We start from the raw sequence: 23,484 nt of genomic DNA, 5'->3' as shown, positions 1-23,484 counted from the left end.
CAGCACCACACCCAGAAATAACTGGCCTTGTAACCTTGAGCAAGTTACTTAACCCCGATTGCTTTAAAAAAAAAAAAAAGAAAGTGGTAATCCTGACAGACAATTTGTCCCAAATGCTTGAGAAAGTTCCTCTTCAAACTCAGCACAACACCTTTTCCCAGGATAAGAGCTTAAAAGAAAGATGCAATGAGACATATGTTCCTGAGAGCCAAGCATCCAAAAAAACCAGTGTCATTCAAGAATGTGAGCATGAATTTTACCTAGCAGGAATGGAGACCAGTGGACCTAGCTCAGAGGGGATTTGTATGTGGGGATGTGCTAATGGAGAACTATAGGAATGTACTTTTTCTTTGTCAGTTTCTAAAGCAAAGATGATTTCCCATCTAGAGAAAGAAGAAATGCCAGTGGATCCCAGAAAGAGAAGCCCCAGGAAGCACAAGTTCAGATTGGAAAACTCTACCTGAAACCAAGGTTTCAGCTCCACAGTTGAGCATTTGTATGGAAAAATCATTCCTAGGAAGATTCATTTGATTTTGGCCCACGGACTCCAAATTGAGAGAAACCTAGGAATATAATACCAGGTCAAAGACACAGCAGGGCAAACCAGGAGAGATATTTTAGGCAAATTAAAATTGCTAAAAAAAAAAAAAACACTTCCTAATAAAAAAAACAAAGACCATGTACTTAATATTTATAATAAACTTTAGTCCAGAAGCATTCTTTATATACACAAAAAAAGAGTTCATATAAGAAATTGTCTCCATAACTATGATACACTTGAAAAGTGTTAGACAATATTTAGATATAATTAAACATCATAAAATCTCCTCAGGGAAATCCTTCAAGTATAATAAATCTGGAAAAGGCTTTAGTTACAATTCAGATTTTATTCAATACCAGAGAACACATTGGAGAAAAACCTCTATGTATGTAATGAATATGGGAAAACGTTTAATGACATCATACTTCTCACTCTTCATTAGAGAATTCATACAGGAGAAAATATGAGTGTAATGAATGTGAGAAGGCTTTCAGTAGGGGTGTACAATTTACCAGCATCAAAGAATTCATACTACAGAGAGGCCGCATAAATGCAATAAATGTTGGAAAATTTTCAATAATAGCTAATCACTTGTGCAACATCAGAGAATTCATCCTGGGGGAAAAAACCTCATAAATGTAATGAATGTGGGAAAGCATTCAACCAGGGCTCATCCTTTAGTAGTCATAGATGAATTCTTACAGGGACAAGACCCTTTTAAATGTAATGAAAGTGGGAAAGTCATCTGACATCAAAGACTTCATGTTATAAAGTAACTTGAGGATATCAGGAAAACTATGTTGTATTCTTAACTGTTAGAGAATCAAGTTTAATATGGGTTACAAGGATAAAGGCATCCTTTTTACCTTGTCTTTTCTTTAATGTTTCATCCCTAGTCCTATCACTATCCCTCACAATAATTTGGTAAATGACCACTTTACACTAAAGCATATATACATATATGTATATATACATATATATGTATATATATATGTATATATACATATATATGTATATATATAATATTTAAGTATACATATATGTATGGGCAGTTAGGTGGTGCAGAGGATAGAGCACCAGCCATGGAATCAGGAAGACCTGAGTTCATATCTGATCTCAGTCACTAACTACCTATGTGACTCTGGGCAAGTCACTTCATCTATCTGCCTCAGTTTCTTCATCTATAAAGATGGGTAGAGTGTATCCCCAGGGACTGGAAAAAACCTTTGTTACTTTTGTTCTTCCTATAACTTCTCAGTTAATATTCTCTTCTAAAAGCTAAAAGAGGGCAGCTAGGTGGTAGAGTGGATAGAGTGCCATCTCAAGAGTCAGCAACACTCATCTTACTGAGTTCAAATCTGACCTCAGACACTTACCAGCTGTGTGACCCTGGGCAAGTCACTTGACCCTGTTTGCTTCAGTTTCCTCATTTGTAAAATGAACTGGAGAAGGAAATGGCAAACCACTCACTATCTTTGCCAAGAAAACCCCAAATGAGATCATAAAGAGTCAGACATGACCAAAACAATTGAACAACAAAAATATTACATATACACTAATAATACACAAAAATAGGGAGTGGAAAACAGAGTAAAATTTACAGGAATGTATTAATATTATTTTACATATAACTGGGAAATAAAATATACAGGCACTGGGGCATAGAGATCCACCATGCCCTACTGGAAAGTTGAAGGGGGTATGGGAGAAGATAGGGGAGAGAGCAGATTGGAGGAGGGGATATCCAGTGGGATCGATATTTTGGGGTGGTGGTGGATAAGGGGAAAACAGGGAGAAAATCTGTAACTCAAAATCTGCGGAAATCAATGATGTAAACCAGAAGTTAATAAAGCATTTGATTTAGAAAAAAAAAATTTACAGGAATGGTTTAAGGAGTGAGAGGCAATTTTGTAGCACTTTGGGGAAAGGCAGAGTTTGGTGGCATAATACAGGAAGGAAGCTTTGGATCATCCTTAGCCACTCCGTCTTTTGGAGGGAGGACCAGTCACGGAACTCTTTCTCCTTCTCTGTCAGGTTATTGCCTTCTCTTGGCTTTCAAAAAGCCAGTAGAAGTGTGTATATACATCTGTTGCCTGGGAGCTCATGGCTCCAAAGAAATTCATAGTATCATAGATTAAAGCTAGAAGTGACTTTAGAGGTCAAGTCCAATCTCATATTATTGATGTAGGTTCAGAGAGCTTCAATCACTTGCTTACATCATATAGATAAAAAGCTTCTGAGAAAAGTTTTCCTGACTCTAAGTCTAGCACTCTATCTACTATACCACCAAGCCGCTCCAGAAATGTTCTTAACATTTCTTGTTGTTCTATTTCTTTCCCAAGGCCATGCCTTGATAGTTAAGTTGTGACTATTTTAAGTAGTCTTGACCCTAGAGCTCTTAGGCTTATGGATTTAGTACAACTTCCTCATTTAACAGATGAGGTTAAGTGATTTTGTCCAAAGTGACATAGGTCTGCTTCCTCCAGGTTATTAACTAAAGTGAAAACCAAATGGTAAAACTGACCAGCTACAGAGAGAAGCCCATCTCTACTCTAGCCCAACCTTCAATGGGTCCTTCCAGAACCCCAAGCAATTTCACCTTTAAAAACTAGGGCAAGATCAATGGATCTGGATTATCAAGAGTACCAGGTAGCCCTGTGGGCCTAGGAGACTCTGTATGCCTCTTGAAGGTTAAATGAAAACTCAAAGGAGATAACTGCTAACATTAAGGCTATGATTGCTACTCTCCAACTCTTATATTTGTGTTCTTAAAGGGTTATTTTCTCTTCTAGTCAGTAAACTCTATGAACACAAGGACTCTTGTCTTATCTAAATTTTGTATTTCATCTAGCACTTAGGACAGTTTTCTGAATATAATAGGTATTTAATAAATTTTTGTTGAATATAGAACTCAGTTAAGGCTCAGTTCAGCTTTCTTCATTCTCTCCCCAGTTATACTATAAAGAAAATACAAGTGTTATGAGTGACTGTTAATTGAATGAGAACCAAAGAAAGTATTTAAAGTTGTACAGGATTGTTGTAGGCTTCAATCCTTGAAGTAGTATTTTTGTTGGTCCTCAGTTTGGGTACAGACATAAAAAAATGCTAAATGATGTGAGATCATCGATCCCAACAGCCTACTGCTCTGTCTCTGAAAATGACTCCAAGTAATTTTTTATAAGAGAACTTAGCACTTGTCATCCATTATGTTACCTTCAGAAGGTTTGAAATAATTTAAAAATAGTCCCATTTCCAGTCCCATTTCCAATCATGTGGCTTTAATTTTTGTTAGCCTCAGTGTCCTGATCTGTGAAATGAGAATAGTCATTTCTACCTTGTCAACAATAACAACAATGATAGTATCTTATGATTTACAAAGCCCTTTACATGTTGTCTTATTTAATCTTTACAACAGCCTCATGAGCTAGATAGTACAGGTGTTACCTCCACTTTACTGAGGGGGAAACTGAGATTGAAAGTTAAGTAACTACCTCATTGGATTTGGCTTAAGGAGGGAATAACATACATATTCAATTGGGTATCTTATCCTACAGGAAACTAGGGGAAAAGGAGATAAGAGCAGGGATGATAGAAGGAAGGAGTACCTGAAGGAGAGGGTGGTTAGAAGCAAACACTTTTGAAAAGGGACAGGGTCAAAGGAGAAAACAGAATAAATGGGGGACGGGATAGGATGGAGGGAAATATAGTTAGTCTTTCACAATATAACTACTATGGAAATGTTTTGCATAACTACACATGTATAGTCCATATTGAATAGCTTGTCTTCCCAGTAGGGGTAGGTGAGGAGGGGAGAAGGGAGAGAATCTGGAACTCAAAGTTATAAAAACAAATGTCAAAAAAAAAAATGATTTTACATGCAACTAAGAAATACAGGCAATGGGATATAGAAATCCATCTTGCCCTACAAAAAAGTAATGGAGAGCATGGGAGGGGGCGGGGTATAAGAGAGGTAGAATAAGAGGGGTAGTCAGTATGTTTGCCATCTTGGGGTGGGGGTCGGGGAGAGATGGGGAGAAAATTTGTAACTCAAAATCTTGTGGAAATGAATGTTGAAAACTAAAAATAGGGGCGGCTAGGTGGCGCAGTGAGTAAGAGCACTGGCCCCGGCCTCAGATACTTAACACCCACACAAAAAAACTGGCGTGTAACCTTGGGCAAGTTACTTAATCTCAATTGCTTAAAAAAAAAAAAAACTAAAAATGAATAAATTACAAATTAAAAAAACAAAGCCATAAAAAAAGAAAGTTAAGTAGTGACAGCTAGAACCAGAACACGGGTTGTTATGATCAGATAAGTTAATGTATGCATAACTACTCTGTAAATAGCAAAGCACTATGCATATATAAAGTATTTTCTGTTGTTTCTCTTCTTTATCTGTGATTTAATGAGTATGGGAAACTCCTTCGAAAACTCCTGCCAATGTAGGTCATCACCTGTTTGGGACACTAAGATGTTATGACTAGCCCCCGGTTATACAACTAATATGTATCAGAGGTCAGGGCTTGATCCCGGGTCTTCCTGACTCCAAGGCCAGCCCTTCATTCACTAAAGCACACTGCCTCTCAGAGTATTAGCTTTGTTATTATCATAAAGACCCCCACATTTTTTAATGGTATTTGCTATAAGAATAAGTCTGTGCTGTAAAATTTGATTACATAATGATATAAAACAATTTTGTAAAAAACACAAGCCATAAGCCTTATGGTGTACTTAATTACAAAAATTAAGTATAAAGGTACATGTTTGTACAATTTGGGGAAAATATTGTTTCAAACTCACTATGCTATATGTATCCATTCTTTTTCATTATAAATCACTTATTATTTCTGACTTTTACTTTGTTAGGATTATTATCATTTTGAAGTTAAATCATACTTTTCTCTCTGTTTTAGTGATAATTGAAAATCCATTAGTGCAGACAAAGGAAATAGAAAAAGAAGAAAAATTCAATCCTACAACTCCAAGGTAAATTCATGACAAAGAACTATGACCTTTTTGGTATAATTAGCATGATTACTATTGCCTAAGTATCAAATTAGATTGCCACAAGGTGGTACACTTCATTTTGAAAACTCTAAGATTAATCCTACAACATATAACTTCTCATTGCCTACATAAGTATGCAATGTCTGGTCTGCATTATAAAGAGAAAATGTAGCATTTTTCTTTAGAGAGATGATTCTGATTCTTAGCTTTTCATATTTTGGCAATGAAAGTAATATGTAGGAAAAAATAAATCTTAAAAAATTCCTTTTCTCAAAGCTTCAGCATGAAGTTCAGTTCTCCTTTATCTTTTTTTGAGAAGTTAGCATTAAAGAAGGATTTTGAAGAGAGAAAGTAACAATCTTGTTTCAAGAGTAGTGGGTTGCAAAAATCCAACTGCAAGGACTGGCACATAGTTCCCCATTAATGCTGCCAACCATTGTGCTTTAGTTAGGACAGTCCTATAGCAACATTTTAACTTTAAATTACTTGGACCTCAAAGAGGAAGGATATTAAATGTCCCATTTTTACAATCTCAAATATTTACCTGTATTCATTATTTCCCTTTATAAATATTGCCTTTATATTATCAACTGAAAATCAAGTAAACATTTATTAAGCACCTATTTGTGCAGAGCACTTTGCCAGGCACTAAGGTAGGGGGTAGGGAGGGACAAAGTTTAGTTATTATATGGCTTTTGCCTTCAGGGAACTTATTATAGTACAGTATAGAAGTATAGAATAAGACACCACTAGGTAACTAGAAGCAGCTAGGTGGTAGAATGGATAGAGTGTGGGGCCTAGAATCATCAAGACACATTCCTGAGTTCAACTCTGGCCTCAAACACTTAGTAGCTATGCAAGTCACTTAACCCTGTTTGCCTCAGTTTTCTCTTCTGTAATATGAGCTGGTAAAGGAAATGACAAACCACTCCACTATCTTTACCAAAAAAAACCCCCACAAACCCAAATAGAGTCATGAAGAGTCTGACACAACTAAACAACAACATACGTAATTATATTGCACAATATTACAAGACCAGTATCTTAGATAGTTAACAAAAGTATGAAATCCAAAAGGTCTGAATTGTCAAAGTAATCTTCCTAAAGCACAGGTTTGACAATGTCACACACGTACCCCTTCCCCTTACTAATAAATTCCAGTGCTCCCTATCATCTCCTGGATTAAATATAAATTGCTCTTTGGCATTCAAAGCTTTTCATAACCTATTCCCCTTCTTATCTTTTTGGTATTCTTTCACCTATGCCAACCCAGGTACTCTGAAATCCAATAACACTTCCTCCTGGTTTTTCCTCAAACAAGATACTCCATCTCCTAACTCTTGGAATTTTTCCTGGCTGTCTCCCATGCCTGGAATGTTCTCCCTCCTCATCTTTACCTCCTACCTTTCTGGGTTTTCTTCAAGTCCCAACTAAGATCCCACCTTCTACTGGAAGTCTTTCCCAGTATCTCATAATTCTAGTACCTCCCTTCTGTTTATTATTTCCTCTTTATCCTATATTTAGCTTGTTTATGCATAGTTGTCTGCATGCTGTCTTCCCCAATAGACTGTGAGCTCCTGGAGGACAGGTGATTTTTTTGCTTTAGTGATCTTTTGCTTTTCTTTGTATTTCCAGCACTTAGCACAGTGCCTGACATGCAATAGATGATTACTAAATGTTTACTGACTGACTGATTGAATGACTGACCAAGGAAGAATGTTGCAATCAACAAGGGGGATTGGTAAAAGAGCACTTATGTATGACATGCACACTAATGCTTTAAATATATCCAAAAATATCTAAAAAATCTATATCTAAAAAATATCCAAATAAATCATCTATAGTTGACATCATAATATACCGCATTCAGTGAAAACAAAATCTTCTCACTGCTGGGGTCAAAGGATTTGATTTTGTGTTTTGACTCTTCTACTTATTACCAGTATAACTGCTAAGTTCAAGGTCACTTAACCTCTCTGACTCCAAGTTTCTTCATATGTAAATTAAGGATGTTGTACGAGATTATTTTTTAAGGTCCCTTACAGTTCTAATTTCTATGGTCCTATTTTGCTATAGAAGGCTTCTTAGAGAAGGTGACACTTAAGTTGTGATTTTATTTCTTTTTTTTTTTTTTGGCTTTTTGGAGGGCAATTTGGGTTTAAGTGACTTGCCCAAGGTCACACGGCTAGTTTTTGTGTTTAGTGTCTGAGGCTGGATTTGAACTCAGGTCCTCCTGACTCCAGGGCCGGTGCTCTATTCACTGTGCCTCCGAGCCACCCCTTAAGTTGTGATTTTGAAAGACAGGTAGGAGACATTCAATAGATGAAAGCAAGGAGTGTTTTACAGGCAAAGATACAGAGGATGAATGACATGCACAACATAAGGGCTTTATCTGTTCAAATCATCTAATCTGTTCTGCTTATACAGTGTGTATGTGGGCCAGTGCATTATATATTTTTTATTTCCATGCAAACTGCACCTTGACAAAAAGTGACAAAAGATATTCAGTTTCACAAGAAGAAAAATAAAGATAAAGATTCAAAAAGTACAAATACAGCACCCAAGAAATGGAAGAGGCAAAAATAATGACAGGGGCAATGTGGTGCAATAGAGAGAATGCTGCATTTGGTATCACAGGATTGGGGTTCAATTCTCAGCTTGCTATGTACTATAAGTGTAACCTTGAGCATGTAATTTTAGTTTTTGGTCCTCAGTTTCCTCATTAATAAAATAAGAGGGTTAGATTTGGGGGGGGGGGGGAGGGAAGGCAGAGCAATTGGGGTTAAGTGACTTGTCCAAGGTCACACAGCTAGTAAGTGCTATGTGTCTGAGGCCGGATTTGAACTCAGGTCATCCTGACTCGAGGGCCACTGCCCCACCTAGCTGCCCTGGGTTAGACTTTTTAAGCCCCTCTAGTTCTAAATCTATGATTTTATGATGGATTGCCTATGACTAAAATAAAGGGAGTTTAGTATGGACTACTAAGGCTCAGATAACCTAATCTAACCTTAATAAACTGGCAACAGTGGCAGATTGTTGGCACAGTAGATAGAGCCCTGGGCTTGAAATTAGGAAAACTTATCTTCATGAGTTCAAATATGACCTCAGATACTTACAAAATTGTATGACCCTAGGCAAGTTACTTAATCCTGTTTGCATCAGTTTCCTCATCTGTAAAATGAGCTAAAGAAGGAAATAGCAAACCATTCCAGTATGTTTGCCAAGAAAATCTCCAAATGGGATTGCAAGGAGTCAGATATGACTGAAACAACTAAACAAAGAACAAACTTGTAGACCCATCAAGTGAGAAAATATGAAATAATAATAGTTGGACCAGGAAGAAGAAGTAGGTTCTTTGGAGAACATGAAACTAGATATGGGCAAAGATAGTGTTGGATTTTTAGAGTAAGAATTTAAAAAGTTAGCCTAATTAGAAGACCCCAGCTTCTAAATAGTAGATAAAAAATCTTGTTGTATGACTTTAGATAAATTCACTTAACATCTCCAGGCCTGATTTTATTTATCCATAAAATGAGATCAATCTAGATTACTTCGAATCTAAAAACAAACAAAAAATCCCAACTCTCAAATATTCAGTAGTCTACAGTTTAGCTTTTAAAACCACTATCACATGTGTCACCTCATTTTTGTCCTTATAGCAGCCACCTAAGGAGATAGGACTAGTGGTATTATCTTCATTAAACTGATAAGGAAATTATGGCACAGGGATTTGTAAGGTCATGTTACTAATTAGTGGCAGGGATGGGCCTAGGATCCAAATCTTCTGATTCTTATCCACACTCTCTCAATGAACCATGCTGCCTCTTAGCTATAATGTATAGCTTATATTTTCAGTGGGTATCTTTTGAATCCTGAAATAATTAATATGTTTAAAAAATTAAATTATATGACAAGCACAAACCAAGTTGTTCCATTATGATTTAATTTATTGGTCAATTTAATTAATAACTCAATTCATTGGAAAAATCACTCAAACTAATTTTTTTTACATTGGTTAAGCAAAACAGATTGGTTAACTAAGTTTTCGTTTTAAATTCTTTTGTATTAGTGTCATGTAGGCATAGCACATGAGTAATAATATACAACAGTTTCTTTAATGCAGATTGAGACATAAAGCCTTTGGATGAAGCCAATGTGGAAATTTGTTGCACTTGACTAGACTTCTTTGTCACAAGGGTTGTGTTTTTCTTTCTTTTTTCACTGGGTACGAATAGGTTGTAGATGAGAGATTTTTGTTCACTAAAAAATTTAAATTAAATTCTTAAAACTATATCCATGTATTGACCTCTGACATGGAACAACTAACAATACAACTGTCTCTAAACTGGCCTCTTTAGTCCCAGTTTCTCCCCACTTGAACTCCATCCTTCAAATCTCATGCCATACTAATTCTCCTGAAAAACTGTTTTCATCACTTGTTTGTCTCAGAACTTTCATCAACTTTCAGTAAAGTGTTAGACTAGGTGATTTCTAAAATACTTTTTTAGCTCTAACATTCTTTGATTAGTTGACTACATAAAACTTTTTGTGACTAGAGGACCTGGAACTCACAGCCTTTTACAATCTTCCTTCCAACCTTCTTTTTCAACTTTGTCTCCAGCATTCTAGCCTAAAGGGTTTATTTATTGTATTGAGCTGCAAATATCTAAACATATTCCCCTTGCATCTTTTCTCACATCATTTCCACTAAATAGAATTCCTTAACCTTTATTTTATCTATCTGTCTTCAAGGTAAAATTCAATTTCTGCTTCCTTCATTAAGGACCCATAAGAATCTCCCCCCTCCTCTAAATCCCTATATCATTTATTTCAGTACCATTACATGCTGCCTTGTGACATACTGTCATGTGTCATTTTTTAAAAAACTTTTTACTTTTATATCTCCCCAAATAAATTTCTTAGCTCTTGTATTATACTTTTTATTTTTTAAAAAAATTAGTATTTTTTTCTGATTACATGTAAATACTATTTTCAACATTCATTTTTTGGAAGATTTTGAATTTCAAAATTTTCTCCATCCCTCCTCAAGAAAGCAAGCAATCTGATATGTTATATATGTGCACTCATTTAAAACATATTTCCACATTAGTCATGTTGGAACAGAACAAAACGAAAAAATGGGGGGAAAAAGTGAAAATAGTATGCTTCGATCTACAAGACTCCATCAGTTCTTTTTTTTTTTTTTTTTATTAGCAATCGGGGTTAAGTAACTTGCTCAAGGTTACACAGCCAGTTATTTCTGGGTGTGGTGCTGAGTATCTGAGCCCAGATTTGATCCAGGTCATCCCAACACTGGAGCCGGTGCTCTTACTCGCTGAGCCACCTGGCCACCCCTAAGCAATTGGGGTTAAGTAACTTGCTCAAGGTTACACGGCCAGGTGTTTCTGGGTGGGTGCTAAGTGTCTGAGCCCAGGATTCGATCTCCAGGTCAATCCTGACACTGGAGCCGGTGCTCTTACTCGCTGTGCTACCTGGCTGCCCCTTCCATCAGTTCTTTCTCTGGATGTGAATAGCATTTTCCATCATGTGTTTTTTTATATTGTCTTGGTGTATTATACTTAAAAAAAAAAAGATTCCTGATAATGCCTAGCACTGGGCTGGGCAGATAATATACACTCAATGAGATTAAATTAAAATTAAATTAAATTCTTAAAATTTGGACATTTAGCCAAAAATTAAATAGCTCTATTGTTCAATGTTTGAAAAAAATTTTAAGTCAAGTATTTATTAACATGTCATAAATTTAAATTCCCAAAAGTACACTAACTTCAAAATCTTTCTATGCAAAATAACTTGCTAATAACTCATTTGATATGTGTGTGTATGTGTATTTTTGCAATCCAGCTCCTATAAACTGCTGCTCAGTGAGAATCATTCTGTGGTCAGAGTTTGCTCCAGCTATCAAGTGGACATTAAGTTACTTTCCTTGTTGCATTTACCCATAAAAGATTCTCAGGATTACTATTCACTAGGTGATATTGTTGCAAATGGTCAAACCCTTGATGGAAGAATTATTAATGTGCTTGCGATAGTAAGGTCGGTAAGTTCAAAAAACCCATACCAGGTAAAGTCTATTTAATCTAGAATCTTGATGACTCAATTTGTTTTTTTTTCTAATATATGTTAATTCTGTCTATTCTCAGTCTTATTTTATACTTTCTTCAGCAGTCACTTGAATCACTTTAGGTAAAGGGTAAAAATATTCCCAGTTATGGAAAAAAATGTATATTTTATTTGTAAACAAATAACAAAATAAATTACACATGAATGCCAGGTATAGTATAGTAATACATATAATCATTAAGTATTTATATATATATATGAGGTTTTTATAGGTTTCATTTGAACATGAATCTAAAATAGTCACTGATTCTTAAATAATAGATTTATCCTTTAAAGAAGTATAAACTTATAAACAAAGTAAATTGGTTACACACCATGACACACTTATTTCCAGAGCCACTCTGAAATACATGGTAGAGTGGTAATAACACTGCTTATTGGCTTGCAGTGGGCTAACAACTCAGTGTTATTTCACTTTGGCCAACATTTTATCGTAAAGTATTGAAACATTATAGAAATCCATGATCCTCCAGATGTGATCTTCTTCTATAGTGTATCAGAAATAGTCAGCCTTTTACTAAAAATTGTTCTATTAAGTTCTGATAACCACAACTCAAGGAGTTCATGAAGAAATTTAAAACCATATTTGGAGAAAGCCACAAAAATGGAAAAATTTTGCAAAACAAAGCCCATGAAGAAGAGCTAAAGGATTAAGAATAACTTAATGATGATTTTTAAGTACAGGGTAATTATCATCATCTCTTTTTTACAGATAAGGAAACTGTGGTTCAGAGACATTGAGTTGCCCAAAGTCACATTGTTAATAAATAGAAGAGGCAGTACTAGATCCCAAATCTCCTGTTTTCTAGTCCAGTGCTCTTTCACAATTCACTGAATGACTCCAAATCTAGGAAACTCTACCTAGTGACTTGTATTAGTAGAAACTTTACCTGTTGAACATAGATATTTTGTTCTTGTTGAAAATTACAATCTAACAATTATATAGTAGTTGCTGCTGTCAGTTGCTCTACATAAAGTTGGAATTGCTTATATGCTAGAAGCAGCATAAATCAACAAAAACTTTAAGCATTTTATTATATTATGGTTAGTCTGCCACAAAATCCCACCTTTTAAAGATCTTATGGTTTGACAGGCTGGAAACAATAAAAATGAATAATTCCAATGAGTAATAAAAAAGGTTCCTTTTAAGAGACTACTTTGGATGCATAGAGAACAAACTGATCAATTTAGATTTTTAAAAAGACATTTATAGATATAAGAAAGGACAAATAATAGAGGAAGAATACAAATAAGTGGCAGAATAATGTCAAAAGCTGTAAACCTTAGAATGAGCTGAGACTGACAAGAAAAACAGAACAACAAAAAGGGATTTTTTAAAGCTATGTTGTCACAAAAGGAGGATCAAGTAATAAAGCAGGCTATTCCTTGGTGTAGTAAACAAATGACAGTGAGAAGGGAGAACTGTTCAGCTTATTTTGCCTCTATTTTCTTTCCTAATAATGATCTTTGAACTTGGATAGAGAGATCAAAAATGGTTAGCAGGGAGTTGAAACTCAAAACAAATGAGAAAATAATAAGATTGCTCCTAGTTGTCACCTATTAATCAACAAGCATTCATTTAAGCACCTACAGTGCTCCAGACATTGTGCTAGGTGCTGGTGACATAAATGTAAAAATGTGAGTCTCTGTACTCAAGGAACTTACATTTTACTGAAGGATATAATATTTCCACAAGTAAGTATATATAGGACATATTCAAAATAAATATACAGTGATTCAGATGGGGGTAAAGGGAATACTAACAATTGTGAGAATCAGGAAAGGCTTTCTAAAGAAGTTGTCACTTGAACTGACCCCTGAAGGGAGCTAACAGTTCCAAGAGAAAGTGGTGAGGTGTCTTCTAGGTTTATGGAAAGGCATGGAGGCAGGAAGATGGAATGTCATATATAAGGAACAATAGGTAGACTGGTTGGAGTGTAAAGCATGTAAGGGAGAACAAATATAGAATCATCCTGGAAAATTGGGCTACAGCCAGATACTGAAGGGATTTGACTGCTGAAGAGAAGAATTTGTGTTTTTCCTAAAAGCAAAGGGGAGCCATTAAAGCTCCTTGATCAAAGGGGTGATAAGATCTGCCCTGTGCTAATCGATTTGGCAGCTGGGTGGAAAACTGATTGTAAAATGGAGAGATTTCATGCAGAGATCCCATTTGGTGGCTATTACAATAATCTACCTCATTGACTTAAGGTCAATAACTTCAAAATCAGCAGTCCTAGATAAACCATAATTCAAAGTAACTCAAGAACTCGTGAATATTATTGCTGAGTTATTGTCAGTTATATTTGAATGATACTGGAAAATGGAGGAGCTAACAATATGACTCAAGAAGTTTAGCTATCACCTCAATTTTCTTTTAAAAATGTTATTTTTATTATTATTAATTTGATAAATATTAGTAAGTATGAGCATCTCTAAATACTAAGAACAGAAAAAAAATATCACATACAACACCACAAATTTTCACATTTACAGCCTGACTTTTTTAAAAGTAAATAACAAATTCAATATGGTGGTCCCCAGTCTTGCTTGTCTGTATCTCCCTCTGAATTTTACTCTCTGTTCTGTGTATTTTAAATGATGGTTTTTTTCTTTCTTTTCTCTTTTTCTAACATCACTATCACTAACTCTTTATCTCTTCTCCATAACTCTTCCACCCATGCACAAAAAAACCTTCTCTTGTACAAATGCATATAGCCTATCAAAGCAAATTCTCGTATTGGTCATTCTTGAAGACTTATGTTTAATTCTGCACCCCTAATCCATCATATCTAAAGCATGATTTATCACTGGTCTTTTGGAGTTGTGGTTGGTCATTGCATTGATCAAAGTTTTTGTCTTTCAGAGTTGTTTTTCTTTAAAATGAAATCATTATACAAATTGTTCTCCTTAATTCATCAGTTCATAGAGAAGCCTCTCTTCTCTGAATCTCTTTTTTTTGCCATTTCTTATGGGCAATAATACTCTATATCATTGCTATATATCATAATTTGTTCAGCCATTTTCTAATTGATGGGTACCCCCCTTCTTTGATCTCTTTGGGATTCAATGTTTTAAAAATGAATGTTAAAAATTCCTTTTAGGGGAGGCTAGGTTTCTCAGTGAATAGAGCACTGGCCCTGGAGTCAGGAGGACCTGAGTTCAAATCCAGCCTCAGATATTTAACACAAAAACTAGCCATGTGACCTTGGGCAAGTCACTTAACCCCAATTGCCCTCCAAAAAGCAAAACAAAAATTGCTTTTACACGTAACTGGGGAAAAATAAAATATTAAATAAAGATCTCTTTGGAATATAACCCCAGTAGAAATATCACTGGCAACTAGGTGGTACAGTGGATAAGAGCAGTGGGCTTGTAATCAGAAAGACTCATCTTCAGGAGTTCAATTCTGGCCTCACACACTTATCAGCTGTGTGACTAAGCAAATCACTTAACCCTATTTGCCTCAATTCTTCATTTGTAAAATGAGCCAGAGAAGGGAATGGCAAACCACTCCAGTATCTCTGCCAAAATAACCCCAGATGGGGTCATGAAGACTCAGACATGACTGAAACAACCCAACCACAAGTGGTATGACTGAATTAAAGGATTTACACAGTTTAATGACTGTGGGGGTATAATTCTAAATTTGTTTTCCAGAATGACTGGACCAATTCACAACTACAGCAACAATTTTCCTACCTCTTCTCCAACAATTGCCTTTTCCTTTTTCCCCCAGCTTTGCCAATTTGGTAGTGTGAGGTAGAGCTTCAGAATTATTTTCATTCTTAATTTTAATCTTATTAGTGATTTGGAGCATCTTTTCATATGGCTATTAATAGTTTGCATTTCTTCTTTTGAGGACTGCTTATTCATATCTTTTGACCATTTATCTATTGGGAAATAACTTTTATTCTCATTATATCTTTGGACCAATTTATTTTATATCTTGTATATCAGACCTTTGTCAGGTTTTGTTACAAGTTTGTTACAAAGATTTTTCTGAGTTAACTTTCCCTTCTAATTTTAACTCCATTGATTTTGCTCATACAAAATCTTTTTAATTATATATACTCAAAATTGTCTGTTTTATCTTCTGTTATGATCTTGTAATACTTGGGCTTATCTGATCAAAACCTGTTCCCCTATCCATAACTGTGAAAGGTATCTCATTTCCAGTTCCTCTAGTTTGTTAATTTTTAATAAAGTGAAATTTGACAGGGCTGAGTATAAAGTCCTATACTTATGCAATTGTGTGTGGGGGGTCTCATTTAAAATTTTAATTTTTTTGTAATTCTGAACTGAATAATCACAAACAAACATGAGTATTTCCAGATACACAGAACAGAGAATTTCATGTACATGAAACTGTGAATCTCTATTTTGTAACAACAATTTTTAAAATAGTATAGTAAATTCAACATGTTAGTTTCAAAACTTGATACCACTATCTAATGGAGGGATGGAGGACTCATGGGGCAGAATGAGATATACATTTTCAAACATAGCCAATGTACAGATTTGTTTTCCTGTACTATGCTTATTTGCTACAGGGGACACTTGTTTTTGTGAGGAAGAGGGGGACCAGTAATAGTGGTGCCCAAAGGGAAGAAAAAAAGAGATTTGTAGCATTTTTTTTAAGCACAGAAGAGAATAGGATGTTCAAGGGACAAACACGCAATACAACTTTGAAACTAGCATGTTAAATTTTGAGTACATAAAGTTGAAAAGCTTTTGCACACACAGAATTAATGCAGTTATAATTAGATGGGAAACAGTTGAGAAGGAAAAAAAAATCTCAACTTTGAAAGACTTGAGAACTTTAACCAATGGAATGATCAACCACACAACTCTGGGAATATTTTCATCTTTTCTTACCTAGTATCAGTGCATTCCCCCTTGATATGAGGATCGGCGTACAGTTTTGTGGTAAAACACTTGTAACATATTTGACCGTAATTCACCAGAAGTCCTTGGGCCTCCTGAAATAATACCTTAAGACTTTTAAGATTTACAAGAAAGACTGAAGTCACTGTATTAGTTATGTGGCAAGAGGGTGCAATACCCATGTTGTCCATTAGACAGTGTTCCAGTCCACCACCTACAGTGGCATCCTCAGTTTCTGGTTCATGAAAGGGAATTTCCCTAAAAAGTTATTCTACTGGCCACCAGATGGCAGTCAACCCGCAAATGCTTCTAACACCCACCACCAAGCCCAAATTTTGATTGTGGCTCTGAACCATTTGGAAAAATTCCTGCTGGCCAAGTCTGAAATAAATCAAAGGGATATAAAGGAACTTTGTTCAAAATATTAAGCTACTAAAACCATGGACCATAAGTAGCTCATGAACTCCTCACCTCATCTGGGCTCCTCTTTGGTTGTAGTCACCTACATTTATAGTACTCAGATATTGAAAAGTTGTGCTCTTGTAGTTTATTGTGGATAGAATGGGGTGGAAAGGAATTTGGTCAAGGGTTCTATGGAAACATCTGCATCTAGCCATCTTCTGAACCACTTTTGGTTACCCTCCCAGATATGCAAGTATGCCTGAGGGGACTCAACCATACACTAAAAGGAAAGGAATTAAGAAAGGATGTCTGTACATCATTTTTGGACCATGGAGTAGAAACAAGGGAAAGCAGGGAATACTGTGAAGGAAATCAGACTCTTCCTTTGGTGCACCAGCACAATAGGATCCACAATAGCTAGTGGTCTCAGCAATCAGGATATTCATTGCTTGTGCTTCCTGGTATACATCTTTGGATGCTGTATCCTCAAGGAAAAATATTGGTTATAGTTTCTACACCTCTCCATGTGGTCCTGGTCACTGGCCTCTAGACCCATAACTCACATGGCAGCCTGGAAGTCCATATCTAAAGTAGAAGAGAGGAAGTCAAGTCAGGGTGACACAGGATATCCTTTTCTCCTACTGTTGGACTTTTTCTCATAACAATCAGAAATTTAGTGGGACCTTGGTTAAAAAGGGAGAGGTAGTTATCCTCATGTATGCCAAGAATATTCTCTGCCAATATCTCTCTCAGTCATCACCCCATTTCCTAGGTAAACAATTCAAAGAGCTAAAAGAGTAAGCAGGGGTATACTGGTAAATGTTTAACAACTGGCTTTCAAAAAAAAATATAAATAGGACACACTTTTAAGTTAAATCTGCATTTTCAACATTTTCTCCATCACTTTTTTTTTTTTTAAAGCAATCAGGGTTAAGTAACTCGCTCAAGGTTACACGGCCAGTTATTTCTGGGTGTGGTGCTGAGTATCTGAGCCCGGGATTCGATCTCCTGGTCATTCCAACACTGGAGCCGGTGCTCTTACTCACTGTGCTATCTGGCCGCCCCTCTCCATCACTTTCTTAAGTTTAGATTAGCAAAGCAACAAATCAAGGTCTGACACATAGCATTTTCCAAATTTCCAGGTATAGCTTTGCATACTGAAAATTTAACAATTAACTCTCATAAGCCACTTTGAACTGGTTCCAGTACATGTTTGGGCACAAATTATATATAGTAGGGTCTCTCACAATTTTTCTGGTTTATGCTCCCATTGAAGTGAACTCTAGGAATATCAATATCTGACTCATGATTTTTTTATTTTCTTTTTATTCTGACCTTAATAGAAATAAATAAAATGAGCTTTTCCATAAACATTGTAGAACAGAAGATCATTATACTCAAAACTGCAAATCTCTATTATGTAGAGCTTGTTCTACTTTAAAAATACATAATAAGTTCAATATAGAATTTTCAATATTGCCCTACTTGACAATGATTCTTTCTTCTCTTCCTTTTTTGAGTGGAGAGGGGAGTAAATGGGTGGGAAGAAATCCTATCTCAACCTTTCTTCTCCCCCCTACTCCACCAGCCTCCCAGATTGAAAAAAGAAAAACAAAACCCTTGTAATAAATATGAATATTCAAGCAAAAACAAATTCTCACAATTAGTCATATCCAAAAACATATATTAGTCTGCATTTCCAGTCAATCACCTCTCTATCAGCATGTGGATAGCATGATCATCAGTCCTCTGCAGCTGTGGGCAGTCAATTCACTGATCAGATTTTCTTAATGTTTTCAGTTATTTGTCTTTATAATGTTGTTATGGCATAAATTATTGTCCTGGTTGTGCTTATTTCCCTTTGCTTTAGTTCCTGCAAGTATCTCTGGGTTTCCCTGAAACTGTCCCTTTCATCATTTCTTTTGGCTCAATAGTATTCATTAAAGTCATATACTATAACATGTTCAACCATTTTCCAATTTATGGGCACTCCATTAATTTCCAGTTCTTTGCCACTTCAAACATAGTTTTGTATGTGTATGTTCTTTTCCTCTTTCTTCAATATCTTTAGAGTATAGGCTTAGTAATAGTATCACTGAGTCAAAGGGTAATATGTAGTTTAGTGATTTTAGGGGCATAATTCCAAATTGTTTTCCAGAATGGAAACTAGATCATTTAATTGAATAAATTCATAGTTCCACCAACAGTGCATGAATATGCCTGCTTTCCCATGGCTTCTTCAACATTTATCATCATTTTTTGTCATCTTTGCCAACCAGATGTGTTGGCAACCTTAGAGTTGCTTTAATTAGCATTTTTCTAATTATTAATAATTTGGAGCGCTTTTATATGGTTGTAGATACCTTAGATTTTTTCTTTTGAAAACTGCTTGTTCATAACATTTGACCATTTAGTTGTTGGAAATATCGATAGATACAACCTATGTAAACAAAAGATCTTTTGGGTCTTCAATTATTTTTAAGAGTATAAAAGGAGTCCTGAGACCAAGGTCAAAAGAAATCCTGGTTTGGGCCTTGCCCTGATTAATAAGGCAAAGTCAGGTAAATTTTAAAGGATTTTATTTAGCATGCCAAGGCAGCAAGCATTGGGTGGGCCAGTTGTGCTCAACTCTTTATAGACAGCAGTAAGCAACTTCCATATAAGGGCAAAAGTATTGATTGATTCTTGTAATTATGAGAAAATGGATTAGGGTCACTCAGCTCCTCCCTCATTACAGTATCATGAGAGCTGGGATTAGTGAGCATGCCCCCTACCATTATAAACAAGGTTTTAAAATGGAGTCACCCAGAATGACTCAATACAAATAGCTGACCAAAAGGTTAGAGTTAATTTAATTGGACAAAAAGTAAAGAATGGACTCCTAAAAAATTCCCTTGCCTGTCAGAAAAATTCTCCTCCCTTTTTCATAGGGCATCAAACATCCTTACCTACAGTGTGTCTACCTTCCCTGCTGAACCTACACAGTCCACTTGATCCACAATACTTGCAAAGAGACAGGTTCAGGTTGTTCATTGATGCATTTGGTTGCCTGCTATTCTATCTAACAGTAGCAAGAAGAAAGTCTGTGGATTTGTGTCCAAGTTGAAGCCCTAAGCCACATTTCTTGCTGACATATGTTTCCTTGCTATATTTCTTTCTCCTTGCTCTTACTCCCTGATGTATAGGTCTCTTTAAGGCTTTGTTGCCCTTGTCTCTTACTCTTATTGAGACTATCTTCAGGGACTGAATGATGCAGTAGTCTGTTGGTATCCTTCACTTCATCTGGTTCCGTTTTAGCATCTCTCTCTGATGCTAGCCCTTCAATACATGTACATCTTTCTAGAGCCATATATATGTGCAAAATGGGAACAGGACTAAGTTTTAGCAGCTAGATGATGAGTTCAGTTATAGATATGTTGAGTTGGAGATGCCAGTAAGTCATCCAGTTGGAGATGTCTAGCAATAAACTGAACTGAAGAAACAAGGGCTCTGGGGAGAGGTTCTAGCTACTTGTATAGATTTGGGAATCATTTACACAGAGGTTATGAACGAAGGCAAAGAAGTAGATACAATTACTAACGGATAGAAAAGAGAAAGAATTAAAGAGGCCCAAAATAGAAATCTTTTGGGTAATATAGTAGAAAGAGCACAAGGCTTGGAATTGGAAGACCTGTCTTTGAAGTAAGTCAGACTCTCTGTCCCTTAATATTTTCATCTGCCTAACATAGACGATAATACCTACTTAAATCACAGGTTTATTGTGAGAATCAAATAAGATATTATCTGTGCAAGTAGTTTGTAAAGCATAAGTTATTTTAAATATTTTGTCATGCCAGTTATTTTTTAATCAAAAGCTTATCATTGAAAATTACTATTTATTAGTTTTAATGTTTCCACTTTGGTACTTTAATCGATAACCCTTTTATATTTCAGTTAATCAACAAATATTTAAGTGTCTACTGTGATTATGGATGAAATGTAATGGTTTTTTTTATTTTGTTAAGATTGGAGAACCAAAATACTTTACAACTTCAGACAGAAGAAAGGGTCAGAGATGTGAAGTAAAGCTATATGATGAAACAGAGTCTTCTTTTGCAATGCTATGGTAAACTGCTTTTCCTGTTTTCCATGTATGAAAATATATTAGAATAAAAGAATGAGATCTATTTAGTCATTTTAATGCTTTATATTACTAAGAACTAAAACTCATCAAGAGAAAAGATTTCCTTTTGTAAAAAAAAAAATCTTTTTTTAGCATAGGGAAGTGAAATAATGGCTTAAAACTTTAAGGCATTCACATACTCATATATTTACTGTTACTCTGGATATATCCCATAACACTATTCTTAGAGTCCATTCTGTACAACTATCTTGTACTGAGGTTAGAGTCAAGAGTTAGAAGGAATCTTAGAGGTCATTTAGATCAAACTCATTTTATGTATGAGGAAACTGAAGCTCAAAGAGGTCAAAGACCACACGAGTAGGAAGTAACAATGTCAGAATTTGAACCCAGACTCTCTGCCTCTAAATCTAACATTATTTCTACTGAAACACAGTATCTTTAACAAGAAAACCCCAAAAGGGTCATGAAGAGTCAGAAATGACTAGAATGACTGAATGACAACAGCAAAATATTAATGTAAGAAATAATTCTGCCAATATTAGCATCAGCAAAACTGTATTAGCTTTCAACAATTATACAAAGACAATGTAATAATATGAGTAGTTCCGTAGGCTTAACCTCCTCTAAAATTATAAACAATATTATTTTATTAGTTTTTTCTAATATGTTCATCCTTTTATTAATTTCCTTTTATTTAGCTGGGATAATGAATCTATTCTACTTGCCCAGAGTTGGATACCACGTGAAACAGGTATCATACTCATAGCTGTACTCAGTATTTTCATGTTGTTCTGACCCATAAGTATAAGACAAATACTAAAATAATAGTCTTTTTCCCACACACAGTAATATTTGCTGCAGATATAAGAATAAATTTTGATAAATTTCGAAGCTGTATGACTGCAACTGTCATCTCGAAAACCATTATTACAGCTAATCCAGGTAAAAAAATCTTCAAAATGCCTTTCTGAAATGCACTTATTGTAGAGTCTAGTGATATAAATGAAGTTTGAATTTAAAGTAAGTCAAAAAAGTGAGTGTGGTCAATTTGATTGTTTTAACATTTCCATAAGGTCTAATATTAGAATACTAGGGGCAGCTAGGTGGCACAATGGATAGAATGCCAGGTCTGAAGTCAGGAAAATTCATGTTCCATAGTTCACATCTGGCCTCAAACACTTACTAACTGTGTGACCCTCCGTAAGTCATTTATCCCTGTTTCTCTCAGTTCCTCTTCTATAAAATGAGCTGGAGAAGGAAATGACAAAGCCACTCCAGTATCTTTGCCAAGAAAGTCCCAAATGGGGTCATGAAGAGTTGGACACAACTGAAATGACATCAACAGTAGAACGTTTTAAATTAACCGGTCCCTAAGCATTTCTTAGGGACCTAACATGCTCTGGGCACTGCGCTAAGCACTGGGGATAAAAAGAGAAACAAAGCCAACCCCGCCTCTCAAGAGGCTTCTGGGAAAGCAAACACGCGCATATTTACTAAATGGAAACGAAAATGATCATCCAAACCGCATTAATCTGGGCTATTTGTAAATGGTCAAGGATCATTGGGATCCATTTAAATGAATATATGAAACTATTTGAGGGAGAAGGCCAATCTGAATTATTTTAAAAATTGAAATTATATTATTTAAGCCAATGATGTCAAAGAGAAATAGAAATTATCCTTGTGGAGGGGAAGCCCATCAGTTGGGGAATGGCTAAACAAGTTGTGGTATATGAATGTAATGGGATACTATTGTGCCATAAGAAATGAGGGGCAGACAGACTTCATAATAACCTAGAGAGACTTATATAAACTGATGCTGAGTGAAGAGAGCAGAGCCAGGAGAACTTTGTACACAATTACAGCTACATCGTATCTGTGATGACTGACTTTGATAGACTGAGCTCATCTCAGCAATGCAAGGTTATAAGACAACTCCAAAGGACTCATGATGGAAAAGTTATCCACATCCAGAGAAAGAATTAAGGAGTCTGAATACAGATTAAAGCAAACTACTTGTGCTCTCTCTCTCTCTCTCTCTCTCTCTCTTTCTCTCTCTCTCTCTCTTTCTCTCTCTCTCTCATTTTGTTTTTTCTTCCTCATTATTCATTCCATTGGTTATAATTCTTCTTTACAACTTGACTAATGTTTAATGTGAAGGTATATGTAGAACCTGTATTGGATTGCATGTTGCCATGGGGGGGGGGGTGGTATTTGGAACTCAAAAACTTGTGGAACTGAATGTTGTAAACTAATAGTAAATTTTTAAAAAATTATCCTTGTGGGCTATGTATGTATTGGCTTAGAAAATCATGGATGACATTATCTATGTTGGATTGTATTTTGTTAAACATTTTCCCTCACATTTTAATTTAGTTTCAGC

The 23,484-nt window shown here is 35.6% G+C and overlaps 1 protein-coding gene across 1 annotated transcript in view; it reads left to right on the top strand.

Annotated features, from left to right (window-relative positions):
• MEIOB (meiosis specific with OB-fold) overlaps positions 1-23,484 on the top strand; it is a 55,197-nt gene that overhangs the window by 12,981 nt on the left and 18,732 nt on the right. Inside the window, exons 5-9 of the mRNA XM_069065111.1 lie at positions 5,455-5,527; positions 11,414-11,609; positions 20,983-21,083; positions 21,800-21,852; positions 21,948-22,043. Of these exons, the coding sequence (XP_068921212.1) occupies positions 5,455-5,527; positions 11,414-11,609; positions 20,983-21,083; positions 21,800-21,852; positions 21,948-22,043 (519 nt within the window). The remainder of the gene's footprint in view (positions 1-5,454; positions 5,528-11,413; positions 11,610-20,982; positions 21,084-21,799; positions 21,853-21,947; positions 22,044-23,484) is intronic.

The sequence above is a fragment of the Petaurus breviceps genome, unplaced genomic scaffold (assembly GCF_028583685.1).
Source record: "Petaurus breviceps papuanus isolate PSGF00001 unplaced genomic scaffold, PetGlider_PUasm1.0 138, whole genome shotgun sequence".
Lineage (NCBI taxonomy): Eukaryota > Metazoa > Chordata > Mammalia > Diprotodontia > Petauridae > Petaurus > Petaurus breviceps.
Note: the sequence above shows the minus strand (reverse complement) of the source record. Positions and strands in the feature narration are given on the sequence as shown.